Raw genomic sequence first — 23,561 nt, forward strand, 5'->3', positions numbered from 1 at the left:
TCTTTGATTTGTAAGGTGAAAGGCTGGTTGTGCCTGCCATCAGTGCAGTGGTAACTGTTGTGCTCAACTATGGGAACATTAGTTTAGAACCGTAAGGTCAACGGTGGCACTTTAGGTGTTCCTTTGCTGTTCCAGAGTCACTTAACATCGACATTAGCTAATCTAAGTGTTTATGTTAAGGATGAGGCATTGCCCAGAACAACAATTATTATCTGTAACCATAATTCCTAACAGTGACCACGCCATATTTGTAACAGAATATTTAAAGGGGCTACAATGGAATATAAGCTTTGTTTGGGTTAGTGCGTGGGGGAGTAATTACTTAGTTATCCCATGCATGATAAACTGAAACAGCCAGTGAATTTGCCCTATCTGACCCTTCACCATCACTACTTTTCTTAGATACAGCTGCCATTTCTAAGCCTCGATCAGAAAGCTCTCTCCCTGAGTGGCCCTTCACACATCCCGCCCTTGCATTCCTGTTAACCTCAACTGCGTCTGTCAGTTTGTTGTCGATATGGACTCTGTTTCTCAGCCCCAAGGCAAGGCAGTTGTAACTAGCATCATTTCCAAAGTTAGTACCGCCACACGGTGGTTGCACAGACCTTCTTTTCCTGCCAGACTTGGAAATCCACTTACATAGCTGGCAACAGAATGGCCTGGATTTGCATACCGCCTGGAAGCCCCTTTTAAAGTTTTCATTATAGTAGCCATAGATGATGGGGTTGACACTTGAGTTAGAGAAAGCGAGCCAGTGTGCAAAGGGGAAGATGTAGCTTGTCAGAAGGTCAAGTTGGTCCCTGGTTAAGCCTCCATAATCTGCCATCATCATTAGGGTCCAAAGTGGCAACCATGACAGCATGAAGAGCAGAGCCACGAGAATGAGCATCTTTATCACCTTGATCTTTTTCCGCGAGATCATTGCTAGACCCCCCCTTCTCACTCCCAGCTGGACTCCAGTTGCCAGCTGTGTGTCTCTGTTTGCGACCAGATAGGAACAAAGTTTAACCCCAATGGCGCCATACATAAGGGTGATTACAGTGAGGGGCACTAGGTAGATGTGAGCAAACAGAACTGCTGTGTAGACCTTTCTCATATGAGGGTTTTCAAAGTTTTCATAGCAGGTGAACAGGGGGAATGTGACGTTGAAGTCATTATTGTACACCATGTAGTGAAACGGAAATTGTTCCACAGTCAGTGCCACAGCAGCAGGACACATAATCACCACTGCTAGCACCCAGATAAAGACGATGGCTGCCTTGGCAATGAGTACAGTTGGCTTGGGTAGCAGTGGGTACACTATACAGCGAAACCTGTAGTAGACCAAAAAAAAAAAAAAAAACAAGCATTATGTGTAGCACCAATTCCAACAGTGATCAGACCAGAGCATTTACTTACCTTTCCACAGAAATAGCCGAAAGAGTGAAGACTGAGGCAGACACAGACACACCCTGCACAAAGCCGCTCATCTTGCACATGGTGTTGGAAAAGGGCCAACCTGTAGAAGAAAATGACACATTGTCAAACGCCTATACGCTTAAGAAACTGATGAAACACCTGTCACAACTCAACTCTGTTGAGCTTTTGGAAAAGTGTGAACTATGTGATGTGATTTGTGTGTATGCACGCTGGATCCGTACTTTCACTTAAATACCTTACAAAGTGACACGCATTAAAAATAGAAAAAACAGGGACTAGCTTCAAGGAGCCAGTTGTTTGTAACCTCTCCATACTGGAGGGTACCATTTGGTTTTAAAGGGGTTTCCCCAGAAGAAGGCACCAAGTGCTTTATATAGAACATGGTACATAACTAAAATGGGGGGTGAATGTGTTTTTATTGTAAATATTAGTATATTGTGGACCAGGTGTTAGTCTGCTGTGAGATGATTGATTTCCAATTACTAATCAATGTCTCTTAGTAGCAGCTTTCACCAGTTTGTCTGACCCCAGAGTTAAACCCTAACCCTAACCCTAACCCATAGCGTGGAATTTTACTGTTTTGCATAGCTTTTTCATTTAGTTAATTATTTTACAGGATTTCTGGTCTGTTCTTTGTAACAACCACTAACCCTAACCCTAACACACCTGACTGAAAGTCTTCTGGAACACCACAGCCTGTATGCTGCTCTTCTTTAGTTAAACAAATGAATCCCCATGAGACCTGTCCAACAGTACTGGCCTCAATTTGTTAACTCCAAATGATCAGAAATCCTAATAAATGATTAAATGATGTGTGCAGAATTAGCACTTGGGCCATCTCTTAAATACTGCTGCTTCTCAGTCCAAAATGTGAAACTGTGTAGTGGAATCACTGTCGTGGTTTGTGAAAGACATAAATCAGCCTATTAGAGAGCAATTTTCCCCCTCCTCCCTCTCATAAAAAGCTGCAAAACATACAGCTTATAAACCTTTATATCTTCATGTTTGTTGTATCAAACGGCAATAAAGAAAACTGATGTGCTACTTACAGAGGAAAACACCAAACTCTTATTTAAAGGTGCAAAAATTGTATGGTGTAAGATTAGCAAATGAAACACAGAACTAGACAGACAGATCTATTTAAGTCCTCCCAATATTTGTGTAAAATTAAACATAACATAAATAAAACATAACCGGCTTTGATAATATTCAACCATATAACTCCAGGCTATTATGTGAAAAAGGGAAAACATAATTAAAGGTCAGTTTGTAATTAATTAACAAATGTTATTTCAGTGTGCACTCTTGTTTTTTTCCCTCTGCCACATTAAGCAGTTAGAAACAATTTTTTTTTTCAGCTTTCTTTTCTTTCTTTTTTTTTTTTAAACAAAATAATAGCCTTAAAAATTTTCTTGTTCTCCTCTGGTTAATTTAACTTCTAAACATTGCTGCAGTTCTAAAGCAATGTTTCTTTCCTGGCCTAAACCAAGGCTGGGGGATTTAGTCGATCCCCTCCTTTGCTAATTTATCCAATTGTACAGCAGAAATAAACATGCCCGATACAAAAAAGGTTTGTGTGTTAATAGCCTACTCCACCTTTAGAAACAACTGTTTGTACAAAATAAACACTCACAACATTCCACAGCATGATTCCTGTTTCAAGACATTTCCGACTTATTCACAACTTCATCTCTTAATATTATTAATAATAAAAGCAAAAATAAGAAAGGCCCCTGCAATTATTTTACATTTTAAAATTTGCATTATTTATCATATAAAAATTGTGGCTCTATGACATGTAATCAAAAATCCCTTAAATGGTATTATTAGCCAATAAATGAATAAGGTGTTGAATGCCACAAGCATCTTAACAACAAACATCACAGTCAGTACACCTCTGGTAGTTACCAGGCAACCGGGCCTAGCTGTTGGTGCATGGCTGTCTGGCAGCAGGCACTGTTGATTCCACTCATAGGTGGTCATGGACAGCTGTGCCACATAGAGGACAGAGACTTCTGTGCAAGAAAGTCAAGTATTGATAAATAAATGCAATTCTGATAGTGAGAAGTGCCATTTCTATCATTATACATCTGTAGCTATAGCTAATAAGCTATTTAATTTACTGATAATTTATTTTAATTGGTCTTCTCACCTTTAAATCTCTCGTAGCTAGATTCTATAGTCTCATCATCTAAACCATCAACTTGTCTTTTAGACCCGATAGCTTCCAGGCTATTTAGAGATGTTTTTTCACTAATTAACATGTATATTCTGGATCTGATCAATGTGAGTTTATCTCTTGGTTATGGACCACAGCTTTTTAAGACTGCAGTTATTAAACCTCTCCGCTATACACCCATATCTAACCTTTCAGCTCTAAACTTCTTGAAAATCTGACATCTGCAGAGGAATTGTTTGAAGAGTTTCCTTCAGGTTTTAGAGTTCATCATAGCACAGAAACAGCACTGGTAAAGGCTACCAAAAACATTCTGATGCCTTCAGACGACGGATTGGCTTCCGAAGACTGAAAGGAACCACACTAAGCTGATTCAATTCATATTTAGTTCAACAGGGTTCTGTCCTTGGAACACTCCTTTTCACCCTATATATGCTTCCCTTAGGATATATTATCCAGACACAGCATCCATTTTCACTGTTTTCAATGCAGATGACACTCAGTTATACTTTTCAATGAAGCTGATCAGTGAATCAGACTTCAGGCTGAAGGTCTGGATGAACTGAAACTTCTTACTTCTGAACTCAGACAAAACTGAAGTCATGGTCCTTGGCCCTGAGCACCTTAGAGAAGCCTTTTCTGATCATGTAATGACTCTGGATGGCATTACTTCAGCCTCTTACCTCTGCGGTAAGACATGTCCTTTGTCCCTCATATGAAACAAGTCTCTGGGACAGCCTTCGTTCCCCTCAGCAATATTTCAAAGATCAGAAACATCCCGTCTCAAGAGGATGCAGGAAAACTACATCCTGCATTTGTTGCCACTATAGACTACTGTAATGTCAGGATGTCCCAACAATTCTCTGAAAAGCCTTCAGTGGATTCAGAACACTACTGCACAAATATTAACAGGAAGTAAAAAAAGATCACATTTCTCCTGTGCCAGCTTCTCCTCATTGGCTCCCAGTAAAGTTCAGAATAGAATTTAAAATCCTTCACCTGACCTACAAAGCTGTTAATGACCAAGCTCGTATCTCACAGAGCTCATAGTTCCTTACTGTCCCAGGAGGTCACTTCACTCTCTGGATGGGGGTTTACTTGTGGTTCTTATGCTACGTTCACACTGTAGTTTAAAAGTAACCCAAAGCCGATTTTCTGCTCATGTGACTCAGATCAGATGTTTTAGGACAGTTTGAACAGCTCAAGTCACATGGAATATGATCTTTTCAAATCAGATTCAGGTCACTTCCATATGTGGTTCTAAATCGGATACATGTCGGATGTTTTGCAACGCAACCTCAGTGTGAACAGCCAGGTCAGAATTAATGTGACTTTAACATCACTTGAGAGCGACCAGTCATAATACTGCGCTGGCGGGGTCAGGAGTCAAGAAGTGGTCAAAACAAACATGGAAAATAGTGGCGACTGAGCTAGTCAGTGGAGGGACAATGTGCATGCAGGACAGTTCAGGGCCGCAATGTGTTCACACTCCAGTCTGATATAGGACATATTTAAAAAGACAATGTGAACAGCCCCCCCCCCCCACACACACACACACACACAAAAAAAAAAAAAAAAAAAATCGGATATGGACATTAAGGCCTGCAGTGCGAACATAGTATTAGAGGCTAAGAATGTAAATCAGGAGTCAGATCTTTCAGCTATCAGGCTCCTCTTCTATGGAGCCAACTCCCAGTATCTAGTTAAAGCATATTTCCTATTTTTTTTAAGTTGTGCTGCTACAGGCCTGGACTGCTGGGAGCTGCACTGAGCACCCCAACCATGCATCTACATCACTACCTTACATGTGTCTAACTTTGTCTCTTCCTGTAGTCTGTGTTTTGTCCCTCCTGTCCCCGTCCTACAGGTGCTGAATCATCTCTGCTCCATGTTCCTGCTGAATACCTGCTGCTGTGATAGTAACCTTTAGTTATCACTACACACTACTACTCACTCACATTGTTAGTTCCTCTGCTAAAAACCATATTTCCCCCACTGCTAATATTTACTAGCGCACACTTAGTGTTACCAGGCTGCACTCATTATTTACATCTGTATGTTTTGTTTGCATTATTATTATTATTTTTTTTTTTTTTGTGGGGGGGGGCATCTTCCTTCCTCCTGCTATTGTTTTCATTCCCTCTACGCTCTAAAAGCTAAAATTTTTCTTTTCATATCTGTCAGATTGAGCAACCAGTTTGACCAAAGTCCAAAAGTCACCAAAAGTTATTTGGTGAAATGATAAGTTGACCTTAAACCATTTGGGTCAAGTGACTGCCTAAAATGGTTTTAGTAATTAAAAGTGGAGAAAATAATTTTTTTCAAGTACAGTTAAATATAAAATGTCAGAATTCAACATTAAGTTATATACTCAAATGGTTTAATTAATCAACAGAAAAACATTGTGGTGTCTAAGTACAATAGTCAAAACATGTGTAGCATCCCTACAAAGATGATGGTTGGACTCTTTGACTGATGTTTCATGAATTTATAATAAACAATTAACTGGACATCTCTGTCAGAGAAAACAGCATACCCAAAGTTTAGTTTTAGCCCTTAAATCCTTTCTTGTGCATGAATATAAAGTTACAAACAACAACCCTTTTACACATAAGAGTGCACAATGCATGGAAACAAAACAGCAGCAAACCCTTGATCAAAGCCATTTAGTATTTAAGCTGAGAGACTAAATACTGTCAATACAGCTTCAAAGCTTCAAATGTTAAACCATGAAGTAAAACTTAAATCACATTCATACCTTGTTCACTCTCCAACTGAGGGGCTAAATCTTCCTACTGTGTATATCTTCACCATTGTCGACATTTTATGAGCAGCAAAATTACCTTGTGCAAAAGATTTCTCCTTTCTGTGGCCAGGGCAGACTGCCTAGAACCGGAGCATGACTTCCACTAATGGAGTGTCAAAATAAAAGCTAAATAAAAATAAAATAAAAAATAAAAAATAAAATAATATAAATAAATATAAAAATAAAAACATCTGACACCTACATGCAAACAAGAGAAACCATATCATTGCAGCAAACCAAAACATGTGCAATGTGCACAGTGCTTACAAATGCAAAATAAAACAAATGATACTAAAAATCATACCTGCAAACTCAGAAGGTCTGAAAAAGGTGGCAACCTTCCGGAAGCCGCGACCCCCCCAACCTAAGCCCACCCCCTCTGCGAAAGAAGGTGCATCTGTTACATTTCATGTGTTTCAGTGGGGCCACTGCAATAAATAAAAATGAAAAAACTCAAAAGTCTTCAACAAGGTAATATTAGCTATAGTTAGGATTTAAGATTAAGGTAGATTCATCACATTGTCACTACTATTAGCCTACTTCACATCACTAAATGAGGCACCATTAACAAAAAATAGCTAGGAATAGCAATGTAAAAAGAAATTAATATTTTGTAAAAATAAACTTAAAATTGCACAGTTGAATAGGTATACAACATGGCCGGGTATAACGCAAAAGGTTAAAAGGGAACTCTTTCATTTTATATAGAGAATAAATTAATTTCTGAGTGAAACTAAATTTCTTTCACACTGTACCAACTTCTTAAAATACAGCAAAACAATGTTAAATGAATTAAAACTACTAAAATTTGACAAAGTGTTCTTAAATCTTTTGTTCTTTTTAAATAACATTCACTGTACCAATTAAATAAAACACCTGATGTCACTTAATTTTTACATGGTTCAGTGACGTAGCTTTACCAACCAGAGAAAACACGGCAATTAATCCGCTGGGGTCTGACAATATTTTCAGACACAAATTACTTTTGGTATTCCCTGATGGTTTGGAAATTAAGCAACCTAAACTATCAGCATGAAATCTCCTTGTATGCCAAAACAACCTTTTGTTTTCCACTTTCACATCATAAGATGCATCTGCCCCAAAACAGCAGCACGTGTGAACCCCCCCAACCTACATGCAAACTTTTACACCTGCCTATATTGCCCCTTTTACAGCTATAACAATCAGGTTTAGCCTCTACTCTCTCTCTCTTTTCCACACAGCAGAGAGGCTGTTGTTCAATGTGGGTTAAACACTTTATGCGACATTTTAACGTTAGCTCTATTCTGCAAGGACATCCAATTTCTGAGTTCACTTTTTGCCACACTCATCTGGCTAAATACTCTCTCGACTTCAGCATTTGAGAGTCTCAACGACAACACAGACACAGCAGCCATGGCAAGTTCTTGGAACGGGTTGGTATCAGCTGCATCCCTAAACTTCAAAATCTCACTCCCGAAGCCCAGTGTGTGTTTTGTCGCATTCCATTTACAAAGATGGATGACACGCCATTGCTGGACAATCTTGTCTATCAGTGCAGGGGAGTAGCCAAGGAGTTTGCTAATTTTTACAATTTCTCCAGGGCTCTTATTGTGCTTCAGTGTTTCCTCCACATTTGAAATTGACATGTACTGCAATGATGTCTGGCAGTCTCACCCTCAGCTCATTAGTGAGGGAGATGGTGAAGGCTACACACCATGTTCTGACATTGTTCTCATCCTCAGGTGCAAGGTGGAGCTCAGCTGCCTTGGACTCAAAAATGTAACCAAGGTATGGTTTGGGACTGATGTGTCCATCTATTGGCCCTTTGAGCACATCAAATCTGCCAGTGGATTTATCAGGCTCACCAAGCTGTCAAGTAGCTTAAGAGGATCAACCTGCTCTCCCTCAAAAGCCTTGATGGCCAACTGTATCTCACTCAGCATTGACTTTATAAATGTTAGATACGAGATGTTTTGAGGATCGTCATACATGTGGTATGAAACCTCAGCCATGTAGCAGTGTTCACTGTGTGACTGTGAAATGCAGCCTAAGCTCCTCCCACTGGTCCAAAATGCCTGAAACCGCAGGTTCAATGGAGAGCCAACGTGTGGCACACACCTTAGTTATCTGTAGTTATCTGTAAGGGTTTCTCACCACAGTACTAAGTATTCCACACTACGAGGGATGGTGTCATTTGAGGCATGGCGAACAACAAGCTAGAGAGAGTGACACAACGAATAAGCACAAGATCTTTGAGGCCATATTCCTCCTTCAGCACTTCATGGACCCCATTGCTAATCCCCATCATAACAGAGGCATTGTCAGTCCCTTTCCCCAGCAGTTTTTCTTTTTTAAGGCTACACTTCTCAAGGAAAGCCATAACAGCATGGGCTAGAGATCTGGCATCTGCTCCTTCCAACTCAACAAGCCCCAGAAATGTAGACACAGTTGTCTGATTGCTGTCACTAAAGTACCTTATTACAAACCCCAGGTACTTCGAAACACTGACATCTGTGGATTCATCAAGGAGGAGGGCTGAAACGCTGGTCACCCACATCTACAACCAACTTTTTCCGAAAGTAAGGTTCTAGGACACCATTGATCATTTCTGTGCACTTTGTCCTGTGCATTTTGAAGATGAGTCTGAGAAAGCCACTCTACACTCTACATGCTTCTCCAATGTGGTCACATCCCAGCATTGAACAGTGGTCAGCGATAGCTAATACCATGGTGGCCTCAGCCTTTTTTGCGGAATCTATTTTTTTAACCATAAATGGCAGCTTGTTTTGTGTGGAAGTGTTGTATGGCTTTGCCTTTTGAATGTGTTTTTGCATTGTCATGTTCTTTTTTTTTTTTTTTTTTTTTAACATCGCACAGTTTGGCATAGATATCAGCCTCACAATACATACAGTATGCCCGTGTATCATCACCAATAAATGGCTTCAACCAGCCTTTGAACACTGGGTTTGATTCCCACTCCTTTCTGTATTTTTGACTGGACAGCTTAGACTGAGACATGTTTGGTTTCACAGAGAGGCACATACACAGTGGATGAGGTGAATAAGTAACTGAGACTGTGTGAGTGAAATGCAGTGATTTGTTTTAGACAAAAAGTTTTACGTTTACTTCCCGCCCTGGTTCAACCTACAGGTTCAACACCAGCAGTGGCTTCGCGCATGCGCATGTGGAGGAGTGCACATGTCTCCTCTGACTGCAGCTGGGAGGGACTGCTGGACCACCTAAAGGGGGCGTGAACAACCTTCACAAGGTTATTGGAACATACAGCTGCAGAAGGATGACTTTACGCTGGTCATACAATGCCTTTGTGATATGGCAGACGATCCACCCAACCTGGATTGCTGAGAGGAAGAAGAGGAGGAGGAGCTTCCTGGAGCAGTTCGGAAGGGCTGTTGTCACCCCATGCATCACAAGAAGGGAGTGCCTCCCCCACACAGAAGCCTCTGCAGCAATTGTGAGAGCTGCTCAGGGAGCTGAATCTTGTCCTGAGGCTGCAGCTGAGTCAGGCAAGAGAACGATACAATGTCTGCCCCTGGAAAAAGGACGTCTGCAAAACCCATGTTCAAGTTTGCACATACTGTCCCACATGTGCTACCGTTTAATGTAAAGCAACCTTTTGCTGCTTTATTAGACAAGAGAAGAGAGAGATGTATTTGATAATTCACTTCCTAAAGAATATTAACAAAGAATAAACTGTTGGAAAAGTTTGATATTGTTGACTGTTATCTTTCCTTTCAAAAAAATTTATAGTAATTTCTTCACATTGATATAAGAATAAACCTTTACTGTATAAGAGGACTATTATGTTGGATTGTGGTAAAATAAAAAAGAAAAAAAATATCATTCACTGGTGAATGTCTTTTTTCACTGTTAGAAAAATATATATATTGAGTTGCTTGATATTGATAAATTGAGTTGATTTGATAAATAACAGGATGTTTCACCATACAAAATAGATATTGGATTTAAAATTCAACTAAGCTGCTTTATTTTAGGGCTTTGGTGAAGGCGGGTCGTTTTGACCCATGGGACAAGGGGAGTATACAGAATGTTAAGACCGCACAAGGGTTAAATGAGTAAACTAATAATTTTCAGCTACTGTAATGAGAGATCTCAATAAAGTGACTTCATATCAGATTGCTGTGTTTTATGAAGGGGACTGTGTGCCGTGTGTTGCAATAGTTGAAGTTAAAAGCCCAGATGTGCATGCCAAAGTGCACACACACACATAAGAGTCAGTCACCCTATGACCTACATAAAGATAAGAGGGATTAAAAGAATTGAAAGGGTCACCAAGTCTCAGACTGAGGTAAAAGTCGTAATAGGAAAATTTACATGCATTACACTTGTTTCACTTTCTGTGTGTGTGTGTTAACCATTATATTGAAAGGACCTGCTTCTTGTTTTCCCATTAGTTATTTACCACAAACAGCAATCTGACATAGAGTCACTTGTTCATTCAAAATAACTCAGCCCTGAGATAACAGGCTAATACATTTGTTCAAATGGCCAAACTACTAACTGCATGATTGACAAGCCACCAATCATGAACACAGGTGAGCACATTTTTACAACAATTATGAACGCAACGATAGATACAGCAAATCCCAAATGGATGAGTTTCTGATCACTCTATTTGATGGAAGATTTTTTTTGTTCCTACTACTGTAATGCAGGATGTGCTGTGCATTTGCTTGAAAGATCTGATTTATTGTGGCGACAATGTGAAGTTCTGTTACAATACTGTTCTAGTATTAGTGTTTCTCCAAACGTTCTGGTGTACCGTTCAGCTTTATGAATATTTTACAATTCATGGTACTCTGAGGTACTCTGAATTTTTTTCATTTTCCTCAGGTAACGTGCCCTTTTTTGCTAATTTCAGCAATATTCTTTGTCTCATTTATACATACATTCGTTCAGATATGCAACGGACAAAGCTGATAAAGGAGAAAGATAAGAAAATAGACAACATGGAACAGGAAATGGAGGACTTTGAACAATTCATAAGTATGGACTTAATCATAAATGGACAGGAGATGTCACATCGAACCTATACTAGATTGACAGCAAGCCAAGATAGAGACAATGAGGACATCCCAGGGATACAAACACTCCTCTTAATCCTCATTACTAAGAATATGAGTACTGGCAGTCACTACATTGCAACCTGCCACACGCGTTCCAGAAAAGACAGCCAATTATTGTTTGGCCTGTGAGATGTAAGATCGACATTGAGCTACTCAAACAGGCCAAGAAATGAATTGGGACTGCTTTGAATTTCAATGAACATTTGACCAAAAAAAAAAAAAAAAAAAAGATTGATGAAACTGTCAAACAGGCACACAGCCTGACAAAACAAGACACAAGCAACATGGATGAGAGACTGTAAGCTAAAGTTGATACACTGTAAGATGTAATTAGTGCAATATATATGCAATATATGCAAACTCATTGCCTTAAATTAACTTAGTTACATAAACTTGATGAAGTAAATACAAGTTACTTAATAAATATAAGTGTGCAATACTTGCATGAACTTGTTTATAATGAGTTTACCATACTAAACATGGATATTTTGAGTACACAGCTATTGACCTGCTTATTTTGATTGTCTTGTACTTAAAATAACTCATTTGTTGTAACTTTACAGTACTGAAATAAACTTGTAAATTCTGAGTCTACAGTACTTAGAATAACTTTGTTATTGTTAGTTAATTTGAAAGACGAAAATTAATGTCATCTGCATTCAATTTATTTCAAACATGCACAGAATGAACACAATGCAGATTTAGTCCTCACAACTTTTTGATGGATTATTTGCTGGCCACATTATCCAACATATCACATTTCTATTTACACAACATTTAACACCTGCACTCACGTGAAGGCACTTCTGTAAAAGCACTGAACAGATCTTAGTGTCAATTGAACAATGAAATCTTTGAAATTGTTTTCACTTCACTTTTAAACAGTTCAAAATGTTGTTTAATAAAAGCATCAAACCACTCCGGATCTTAACACGCACAATTTATGATGGATTACCGGTATTTGCAGGACAGATTATCCAACATATCACATCTCTTTTTATACAACACTAACACCTGCATTAACAAGAGGGAACTATCTCTACCACCTGTGTAAAAGAACTGAACAGATAACAGTATCAACTGAACAATAAAACCTCTGAACTTCTGTCATCAGAACAGTGCAATAATGACAACAAAGACTTTTGAGTGGTATCTGGGTTCAGTATATCTGCAGCTATAGTATGTATATATATATATATATATATATTTTTTTTTTTTTTTTTTTTTTTCTTATGATTTCCATGTTCAAACAATAACACAGGTTGTTGGAATTGCAGTTGTTTCTTCTTCCCTGCAGCAACATACTAACGATGAACAGAGATGCTCACCAGACATAACGTTTATTTTGTGGCTGTAATAAATGCCATGTCCTTGGCTGTATCACCATATCAAGTGAGTAAAACATTTCCATACGAAGAATAACCTATTCATAGCGTAAGACTGTCTTTTCACGGCATCCAAAGTACTGCACCATCAACATCAATCCTCCATAAAACTATACATCGGCTGTGCAGACACAGTTGAAACGAGTCTGAACTGAACTGAACTGCAGGTAGTAGCTACTTAGCTGAGAAGACCGACGTGGAGCTGATCACGGCCGCGCGCACGTGCTGCCTCGGCCGGAAAAGCAAATGAATGCACCGGACACGTATTGGAGAAGACGGTTGATTTGCTGGAGCAGGTCCTCCAAAAAAAAAAAAAAACAACAACAACAACAACAAAAAAAAAGGTCAGACCGAGTCAAAGCTTCTCTGGTAGCCCACCCAGAACCAGGCTTCAAACTGAATTATTTTTTTTTATATGATTAGGTAACATGTATTAGGAGCATGTGTGGAGAATTCATATACTATGTTTGAATCATAATATGTTTGAATCATAATCTAGTAGTGTAACAGTAAAGCAGAGCAGCTTACGTAATCATGGCCTTGAGGAGCTGCTTGTGCAAAGCAGAACGACCTAGGTAATAATGGCCTTGAGAAAACTGCTCTGAACAAGAAAGAAGGGGAGGGGGATCCGAAAGCTGCAAGGACTCGCTGTCATTTGAAAGCAGAAAAACAACTCCAAAACAGCTCTGGACAACTCTCTTTGTTGTCCAGAGCATTCTCACACACGACGCTTGCATGTAATGCTCTCCAACGATCGTTGAATAAAGAAGTGTTTATCCTCACCGGTTCACCTGTCTGGGACAGCAACCATGAGTGAAGCATAGCAAGTGTGGTTGCAACAATTTGGGGGCTCATCCGGGATCGCGAGACAGGTCCGCTAATCTTCATTAGGACGGGTTCAAGGAAAAAGGATCAGTCAACTTCTAGTCACGACAAAATAAAGGTAAGCAGACCTTTTCTAAAAACTGCACTATTGAGCATTCTAAAATAACATAAGAACTTGACTGTGAATTAAGTACTTGAATAGCATAAAAGTGAGGAAAAAGAGGAAAGACTGAGTTCAGGGTTTAGAGGGTCCCCGACTCTCCGGAGTCAAAAGCAGCCACTCGGCACTGAGTTCAGGGTTTAGAGGTCCTGACTCGGGGAGTCAAAAGTAGCCACTCAGTAAATATCTTGACCGTGACGGGTCCTACCAGATTCTGACGAGGATCTGGAAGTGTCAGGGACACTAGTTTGGTTTTTAAAAGACTTTAGTCCAAGGAGGTGAGATCTCCTGAATTAAAGGTCATTGTTCAGTTATCTGTTATTACAGAAAAACCGGACAGAATTGGATAAAGGATAAGAAGACGCCTTGTTGTAAGTATTCACACACACACACACACACACATACACACTCACACACCCCACACACACACATACACACACACACACACACACACATACATACACACACACACCCCACACACACATACACACACACAGGCGAGGTTTAAAGGGGGGGAAGTCTCTCAGTGTCCTGATATCTGTAAGGTGTAGTGTCAGACTGAAACTGACTACTGTGGAAACCTAACGGTGATAACACAAACAGTGTCAGTAGAGGTCAAGGACCAGTTGCTCGGAACGTAAGTGTCATACCAACTGACCGGCTGAGAGATTAATTAGGATGGACGATGAATTCTACAAGGAGATAGATGATGACGGGTGGGGACCACCAATCTGGAAGCCGCTGCTGGCACAAGTTCTAATGGTAATATCAGCAGCCGCTGCAATATCAGACACAAAAAAAAGAAGGAAGAATTTAAAAAAGAAATAAGAGGGACATTTGAAGAGGCTTTAAAACAGGCTGGCAAAGATGGTACGGAAATAGAACTATTAGGCAGAGTAATTTGGAAAAAAGAAAATGAGTGCAAGGAGGAGAGGGATAAGGCGAAGCAAGAGGGACAAAAGGCGAGCATCATGGGAAAAAAAAAAAAGAACAAGAGATGTTAGAAAATCAACTCAGAAGCATGGAGGAACAAATGATGAGGGAGCAACAGGAGGGAAGGGAAACAGAGAGAATGAATAAGAGAGGTTCACAGGGAGGAGGAGATAATCAAGTCAGATTGCACCTGACAGGTTTATGGCAGGATGGGAGCGCAGGGCAGGTCACAGAAAAAATGAGCAGGCAGTGGGCAGAAAGCCAGGGGGACGCCTGGCCCGGAGGAGAAACTAGAAGAGCCCAAAGGAGAAGCAGAGGATAATGAGACAGGTAGCACTGACGGCCTAGAGCAGATGTTGGAGGCATCAGGACAATTGCTACAGCATATACACCAGAAGTTAGGGGAAAGAGGAGAGACTGTACGAGCAAAAGGGACACATACAATGACTCTAAGATCCAAGCAACACAAGGGGCCAGGGTTAGCCATGCCATTACTGTCAATAGCACAAGGACATAAATACCGACCTTTTGGACTGGGAGATGTTCAGGCCATAGTGGACAATACGCCATACCCCTAACCCTAACCCTAACCCTGCCCACCGCAGCGGCGGTACCTAAGTTTAAGTGGGAAAATAACCAAAACCCCAGAGATTTTCTAGATAAATGTAAAGATAAGTGGATCCACTATACCGGTGGACACCCTGGTAAGCCAGAGCTCCAGAGAGAGCTGTATCGACAGGCTGTTCTGGAGGGGGTGCCCCAGCAAGTTAGAGAAGTTATGAAAGACAATTCAGACATGGCAGGGTGTGAGTCGCACATGTGGGACAGGCACCTCATACATCACCTGGCCAAGGCTCAAGACAAAGGTAGCCAAGCGGAGGAAGCCATTAAAGGTTTACAGGCTCAACTGTTAAAACTACAGGTGGGAGAAGCCAGGCAGCTAATGACAAAAAGAAAGACACTAATCTGGGAAAGGCAAAGGTCATGATGGTTTCGGGTGGATCTGACTTTCCGAACCTGGATCCCACCCCACCTTGGGAAGAACCGACACACCAGGAAACACCTCTGGTGATGTTCCAAGGAGGATCAGGAGCACCCTATAATCGGGGGAGTGGGGGGTTCAGAAGTCGGGGCGACTGAGGCAATTTCTTGGGAGGGGGGAGCAATGACCGGTGTTACTATTGTGAAGAAGAAGGGCATTGGGCTCGTGAATGTCCGTACAGGTCACGGGGACGAGGCACACGATATCCTCAAATCACATCTCGAGGGCACCCTGGGCGTGGAGGCAGTGGGCACGGTCCTGTCCGCCAAATGTCAGCTTCTGGTGGCCAGTCCTGGTCATCTCATGGCCAGTGATACACCCCACAGAGAGACTTGGGTGGCGTCTTAACGGCAGACCCGATGCTACCTGTCTCAGTCGATAAACAGGTGCTGCCATTTCTGGTCGATACCGGCACAACGTGCTCCACGATGAGTACATCTTGACCAGCTGCACTGTCAGATCAAACTACCACCGTCATGGGTTTCCCTGGGGAATCACAAACTCTGCCATTGACCAAGCCACTGTTAACCACTGTGGGGAAGCAAAGCCTTATACATCCGTTCATCTACTCTCCAACTGTGCCTGTCAATCTCCTAGGTAGAGACTTGTTGATAAAACTGGGGGCATCCAAAATGTGTGGACCAGATGGACTCACAGTGACTCTACCAGATGGGACTGAGTTGCCCTGTTCCAGGAACCCCTCTAAACAAGGCAGTTATCTCCTCCAGCCAATGCAAGGTTCCTATGCAGACATCTACACGTAACATTGTTTTACCATCATAACCAAACAGAATGGTTCCAGGAAAGGTTTCTGAGAACAATTAGAGGGGAAGGATTGGCAGATCTCCACCCGAAACATATACGTTGCTCCTGTGGGAGTGGCAGCAGCAGTGTCTCTTACACCAGAACAATTGCAGTGGCATCAGATGTCAGAGGAGGCCGTCCCACATGTGTCTCTAGCTTTACATCTTAAACATCAGGCTAAAGAATTAGGTGGGATGGTTAAATTAGCATTAGCACAGGATGATTGGGTCACCACGGACGTTCGCTGAGTACTCTATTCGGCTAGAGCCAACACATACTCAATTCAAGTAGAAGCAGTAGACAGTTCAGTCTTAGAGGAGGCACAGATCTCCTGCTTTCACGGAAGAGAAAAGACAGATCACCCTGAGGCTTCGTCTATCATCGACTCTCTACCAGAGTCCCTATGGGCGCAGGGCCCGACAGATGTGGGACTGGTAAAATGTGAGCCATTAACTTTTGAGGTTAACACCTCTGATCCAGTGTGGATCAATCAGTACCCCCACAAGCCCCAAGCAGAGGAGGGCATTGCAGACACCATTCAGGGCCTCATATCACAGGGTGTATTGGAACTTTCTGTGTCTGCTTGGAACAAAAGAAAGCCACAGGTAAATACAGAATGGCACACGATTTGCGTGCCATTAATGACATTTTAGTGACTACAACCGTACCGGTGCCTAATCCCTATTTGGTCCTGACTAACCTGGCCCCATCGCACAAATGGTTCACCTGCATTGATTTGGCCAACGCATTTTTCTGTCTTCCTTTAGCGGAGGATCGCAGGGATATCTTTTCATTTACTTTCAAGGGAACTCAATGGAGGTACACCCGTTTACCTCAAGGCTTCGCTCTCTCCCCAGGACTGTTTAATCAAGTCCTTAAGAATGTGTTGTCTGAGTGTGAGCTCCCAGAGGGGGTCACACTGGTGCAGTATGTGGATGACTTACTTCTGGCCGCACCTACGGCAGTAACCTGCCTGGAAGCCACCTCACGAGTGTTGCTTTGCTTGGCGAGGGCGGGATTTAAGGTCAGTAAGTCGAAACTTCAGTTGACCCGTAAACAGGTCACATTCCTAGGTCGTGTACTATCTCAAAAGGGGGCCAGTCTCTCACCAGCGCACAGAACTACTATCTTGCACTATCCACGGCCGCAGAAGGTCAAAGACATGTTGTCTTTGTCTGTTTCAGGGAGTGTCCCATGATTATGTGGGCGGTTGCCCATAGTGCACATAGTGTAGTAGCATACGTACACTCTGAGGCATTTACGTTAACCTCGCTGCGGCAACAGAAACTGAGCAAAGTGCTGGATGCCCCCAACATCACATACACACGAGGGAATCAATATGGCAGAGAGGATAGGGGTAGGAGAGCCACACATCTGCGAGGAACAGGTAGCAACGGAAGAGAAAGTCAGACCAGATCTACAAGCTGAACCCTTAGAAGGGGGAGCTAACCTCTACACAGACAGATGTTGTTATAGGGATGAGAAGGAAGGGTTAAAAGGAGGATATGCAGTTGTACAGGAACAAGCAGGACAGTTCACTGTGAAAAAGGCAGAAAAATTGAAAGGAGCACAGTCTGCACAGAGAGCAGAAGTCAGGGCGGTAATAGAAGCGTTAAAAATGAGTGCGGGACAGAAGGTGTCTATACCGATTCAGCGTACGCTGCAGGGGCAGTGCATGTAGTATTAGGTCAATGGTTGAGAACTGGGTTTCTGACAGCCTCCAATAAACCTATTAAGCACGAAGCAGAAATGAAAGAATTGGCCGAAGTATTACTATTACCAAGACGAGTAGCAGTCATCAAGTGCAAGGGACATGACACCACTCAGTCATTAACAGCCAAGGGGAATGAGGCAGCAGATAAGGCGGCTAAAGAAGTGACGGGGTACCAGACTAGGTTAATAATGATCTGCGCCGAAACGGAGGAAAGGAAAGACATGGAGATGGAAAGAATCAAAGAAATGCAGGAAAAGACTTCACCCCAAGAACTGTCAGTAGGAAGTAGTGACAGTGGAATGTGGAGAGGCCCAGACGTACGACTCATACTACCACCAGCACTAAGACAAGGGATGTTCGAGGAGGCCCATGGGGTAGGACACGTAGGAGTGACACAAATGATGAGAAATCTGAAGTAGTGGTGGCATCCTGACCTGAAAGAGATGACAAAAGAATGGGTCGGCGAGCAGCGCTCAGGAAACCAGGCAGCAGTCATTCCAGGACAAGAATGGGTCCTCCTGAAGGTGCACAAAAGAAAGTGGACTGAGCCCAGGTGGACGGGTCCTTTCCAGGTGACGGAGAGAACGTCACATGCGGTAAGACTCAAGGGCAAAGGTGACACCTGGTACCATTGGAGCCAGTGTGCAGCTGCGGAGGAACCCCTCAGGACGGTTGCAGAGGTGCAACGAGACCTACAAGAAACGTGCACAGAACCGGCTGGTTCTGAAACAGACCACTCCGACAAAGAGGCAGAATAATCCTCTGGAGTGGTCCGCTGGTACAAGGTAGTCTACCCTTGTACCCAGAAGACCAAGATGAGGGGGAGGTGAAATAGCGCTCCTCCTCCGACACGTAGCATGCCAAGCTACCACCACACAAATTTGTTCTGACACCCAAATATGCTGCTAGACACCAATGGGGCAGCTGTGGAGCAAGAACTGTTCCGTGGAGCCTTTTAGTGATCTCTTATTAGAGATCAAATGGGGGAATTGTGGAGAATTCATATAATATGTTTGAATCATAATATGTTTGAATCATAATCTAGTAGTGTAACAGTAAAGCAGAGCAGCTTACGTAATCATGGCCTTGAGGAGCTGCTTGTGCAAAGCAGAACGACCTAGGTAATAATGGCCTTGAGAAAACTGCTCTGAACAAGAAAGAAGGGGAGGGGGATCCGAAAGCTGCAAGGACTCGCTGTCATTTGAAAGCAGAAAAACAACTCCAAAACAGCTCTGGACAACTCTCTTTGTTGTCCAGAGCATTCTCACACACGACGCTTGCATGTAATGCTCTCCAACGATCGTTGAATAAAGAAGTGTTTATCCTCACCGGTTCACCTGTCTTCGCATTAATTTGGACTTTGGGACAGCAACCATGAGAGAAGCATAGCAAGTGTGGTTGCAACACATGTTAGCATAGCTAGGTAAAACACGGACCACCATTCAATGGGCTCATAGCTGTATCAACAGTAAAACATTTATAAAATGTAAAAACACCGTGGTTAAAGTAAAACTAAGAAACTGTGATGAATATGAAAGACTTACTTACCCAAAGTAGGAATTAAGTTGAGGAAAAAAGAGCAGCGTGTACCTCACCTGGCAGGTGTCCACAGCACCGCGTGCACCAAGATCCTGAATTGGCGGAATGTGTTTGCGCATGTGTGAAATTTAAAGCCCAACCAGGATATTATGCGCAAATTTGGAATTAACGTTTTTTTAGTTAAATTTGATTTAATAGTTTGACTGTCCCGATTTTGACATTTTGTGTTGGAATTACTTATATTTTTAACTATTTAACTAGTCACTTAACACATATATTCAACGAAAATATGCTTGATTTTTACATGTAGCATTTACTAGGGATCCGAATCACCAATGTCCAGAATGAAAACAACTGTCAAGATGGGTAGTTGTCTGGAACACACATAACCCTGAAAGTAACTTTGACCCAGACAATTACTTCTACCACAACAGCAATAGCTATACTATGCTTGTGAGCACTAAACAGATAAAAAACCATCACTATGCTTATACTATAAAACAAAAGATGTGCTGAACAAGGGATTATATGTGCTTCACTGGTTTCTGTTACTTCAATCTATGACTTACTGTGTGCAGATATGGGGCAACACATTTAAATCAAACACAAATTCTATTTTAAGGTTACAAAATGAACACATTTATTTTTTTAAATGTCCCTCAATTTTATGATTTAGCTGAATTTAAAAAGATGTAGATAATGTACAAAGCAAATAATAATTTACTTTGCCGCAGTTCTCAAAGGTTGTGTGAAATCAAAAAGAGCAGATATGATCTAAGGGAACAGTTTTTTTGTTTTTTTGTTTTTTTTTTTTTTCAAAAATATGAAGACAAGAACAAATATGAAACAGATATCTGTGTCTGTTAGAGGTGTCAACTTTCTGGAATAGCTGTAACAATGAATTAAAAATGTTATTTATTTTATTTTATTTTTTATCCTTTATTTAATCAGGAAAAACAGTTTCAGGAAGAACAATTTCTTATTTGCAACTGTGGCCTGACTGTAGTTCTAAAAAAAGCAGACTGATCAGGTATGAAGAAGGATAAAAATGAATAACGGCAGCGCAGCGGCATAGTGGTTAGTGCTGTTCGGTTCCCTGGCCTGCATCCTTTCTGTGCAGAGAGGGTGCATGTTCTCCACGTCTGTGTGGGTTTCCTCCCACCGTCCAAAAGCATCACGTTTGGGTTAACTAGTGACTCTAAATTGTCTGTAGGTCTGAGTGTGAGTGGTTGTTGGTCTCTGTCTGTCTCTGTGTGTTGATATAAGATAAAAGTGAACGTTATTCACACAATTATGAAAATTAAAAAATTGTGTACGTTGAAGCCGTCTGCTGAGCTCATCAACACCTATCGTCTTTACATGAAATGTTAGGTTAGCTAGGCAATCTCGATTGCTTAAATGAATTTTTATTTGTGTGAGCAAAACAAAATTGTTCTTGTGTGTTTGTTGTATAAGGTGAATGCATATCTTTAATTTTATTGGGCAAGCATGTTCAAACAAATAAGAAAAATTTTACATAAAGTGCTATAGCTATGTTGTCAATTGAATTCAGCAATATAACCCATACTGTACATTTTAAGAGAATTCTTAACTTTATTTTAACTTTCAATTTTATATGCTGCCATTTTCTGAGCATTTCTATTTGCTATGCATCAATACAACTCTTATATCCCAAACGCTAATAATAAGGATGGTCTTTTTTCTAAAAAAAAAAAAAAAGATAAGTTGCTGTATGCCTCAAAATAGTTCATGCTCACCTTGATGGCATTCAAGGTGTGCTTCATACTGTATTTCTGCAAACACAACGGTGGAAGGAAACACTCTGTGTGCAAAATGTCAAAATGTGCGATACAGTATAACATCTTGTGTTTTATACGTAAAAAAGAATTATTGCTCTATTTTATCTTGGTTGCAATTCTGCTGGCATTCAAAAATAGAATAAAATAAAAACCTTTCTCTGTTAAACACACACTGCAGCTGTTGTTGTAATACCATGTTTTCATACTGTAAGGTCAACAAAATGCTTTCATTTTAATGAACAAGAACATTTGTATTTTTAAATGGACATAAAAACATTGAGCATATAGGATTTATTCTGACAGTACAATGAATTTAAAGCAACTTGACTTTTAAGTATAGGCCCTACTAATATCATAGTAACCCCCTTTGATGCTGGCCCCAGAGCTGTGACTTTGCTGCACCCTTGCACCCAAGGGTGCAGCTTCCCATGTTAATTGTTTAAGTCAGAAAGAGTCAGGCAAAGGAGCACATGTGCATAGCGCAGGAAAAAGGGGCTGTGGAGTGGATAGGTCCAGTTGTGCTACCTAAAGGTGAATTCCTGTGGCTTCCAGTGACAGCAAATCATCAGTTAAAGTGGAGTGGAGGACTTAAAGCGGGATGTTACCTGTGATGAGGTTGTCCACCAGTGTTGTAGGGATGCAGAAGATGCCCACAAGTAGGTCACTGATAGCCAGATTGAGGATGAAGAGGTTGGTCACTGTGCGCATGTGGTGGTTTTCCAGTACAATGAAACACACCAGGATGTTTCCCACCATACACAGCAGGAATATAAAAAAATAGGCCATGATGTAGCCTGCAGCCACATAAAGAGAATGCTGATAGTAGGGGAAAAAGGTAAAGTTGGTGACATTGGTGGCGCTGTCTAGGCTGGTGTTTTTAACAGATGCTGTCATGGCTGATCCCTCCAACTCCTCTTCCACACTGTCCAGTATCTCCATCCTTTGAATGAAACAACAGGACAGTGCATGTCAAACAGTGACAAGAACAAATCATTGAAAATTCAGTTTGGGGTAAACAGCATAGAAAAACCTCCATAATAGCAAAAATAAACGTAAAAAAAACTAAAATCTATTACCACTTTCACAAACCCTCTGGTGGTCACATTCAGGGCTCAATATCCACATCTGACACAAATCTAGATGCTATAGAAAGCTCAAACCTATCTTTTGATAAGCCTGGCTACCTCTCACTTCTGGTATGTTCATAAGTGCTTCAATAAACATTTTTGCCTTCATAGTTTACTTCAGTTAAGGATGCCATTAGGCAGCTTTAAGTGGATTAAAATGTTGGCTGCCACAACTTCAAAGGTGTATTTGGGAGTCAAGACTAAGCTTCAGAGTGAGTGTGCGATTGTGGTTTATGATCAGGGTTAGCCAAAGAATTGTGATGAGTAGGGATCAGTAACATGATGTTACTCAGTCATTGACAGTTAGTGAGGGATGCTCACAGGGGTGTGTGGCAAGTAGATGAGTGAGTGAAAGCATAGATACTCCTGATCAAAACACATACTGTAGAGACTCCAGTACAAGTGGAAGTTGCTCGAACCTGCAGTACTTGCTTTTGAAAAAGCAAGTAAGTACGCTGAGGGTGGGGTACACTCTGGACAGGTCACCAGTCCATCACAGGGCCAACACACAGAGACCAACAAGCACTCACACTCGCACTCAGACCTACGGACAATTCAGAGTCACCAGTTAACCCAAACATGATGTCTTTGGATGGTGGGAGGAAACCAGAGTACTTGGAGGAAACCCACATAGACACGGGGAGAACGTGCAAATTCTGTGCAGAAAGGCCCCAGGCCCGGGAATCGAAGCCGCAACCTTCTTAGTGTGGGGCAACAGCGCTAACCACCAGCATTAACTCAGTCA

General features: G+C 41.4%; 1 protein-coding gene across 1 annotated transcript; it reads right to left on the minus strand.

Moving 5' to 3' along the window:
* Positions 1 to 322: 322 nt before the first annotated feature.
* Positions 323 to 22,628, minus strand: npffr1l2 (neuropeptide FF receptor 1 like 2). Its single transcript, XM_029511188.1, has 3 exons — positions 22,295 to 22,628; positions 1,399 to 1,498; positions 323 to 1,313 (listed from the first exon to the last, which is right to left on the minus strand). The coding sequence occupies exons 1-3, from the start codon at positions 22,626 to 22,628 to the stop codon at positions 323 to 325; spliced, it is 1,425 nt and encodes a 474-aa protein (XP_029367048.1).
* Positions 22,629 to 23,561: the final 933 nt, after the last annotated feature.

The sequence above is a fragment of the Echeneis naucrates genome, chromosome 9 (genome assembly GCF_900963305.1).
Source record: "Echeneis naucrates chromosome 9, fEcheNa1.1, whole genome shotgun sequence".
In the NCBI taxonomy this organism is placed as follows: Eukaryota; Metazoa; Chordata; class Actinopteri; order Carangiformes; family Echeneidae; genus Echeneis; species Echeneis naucrates.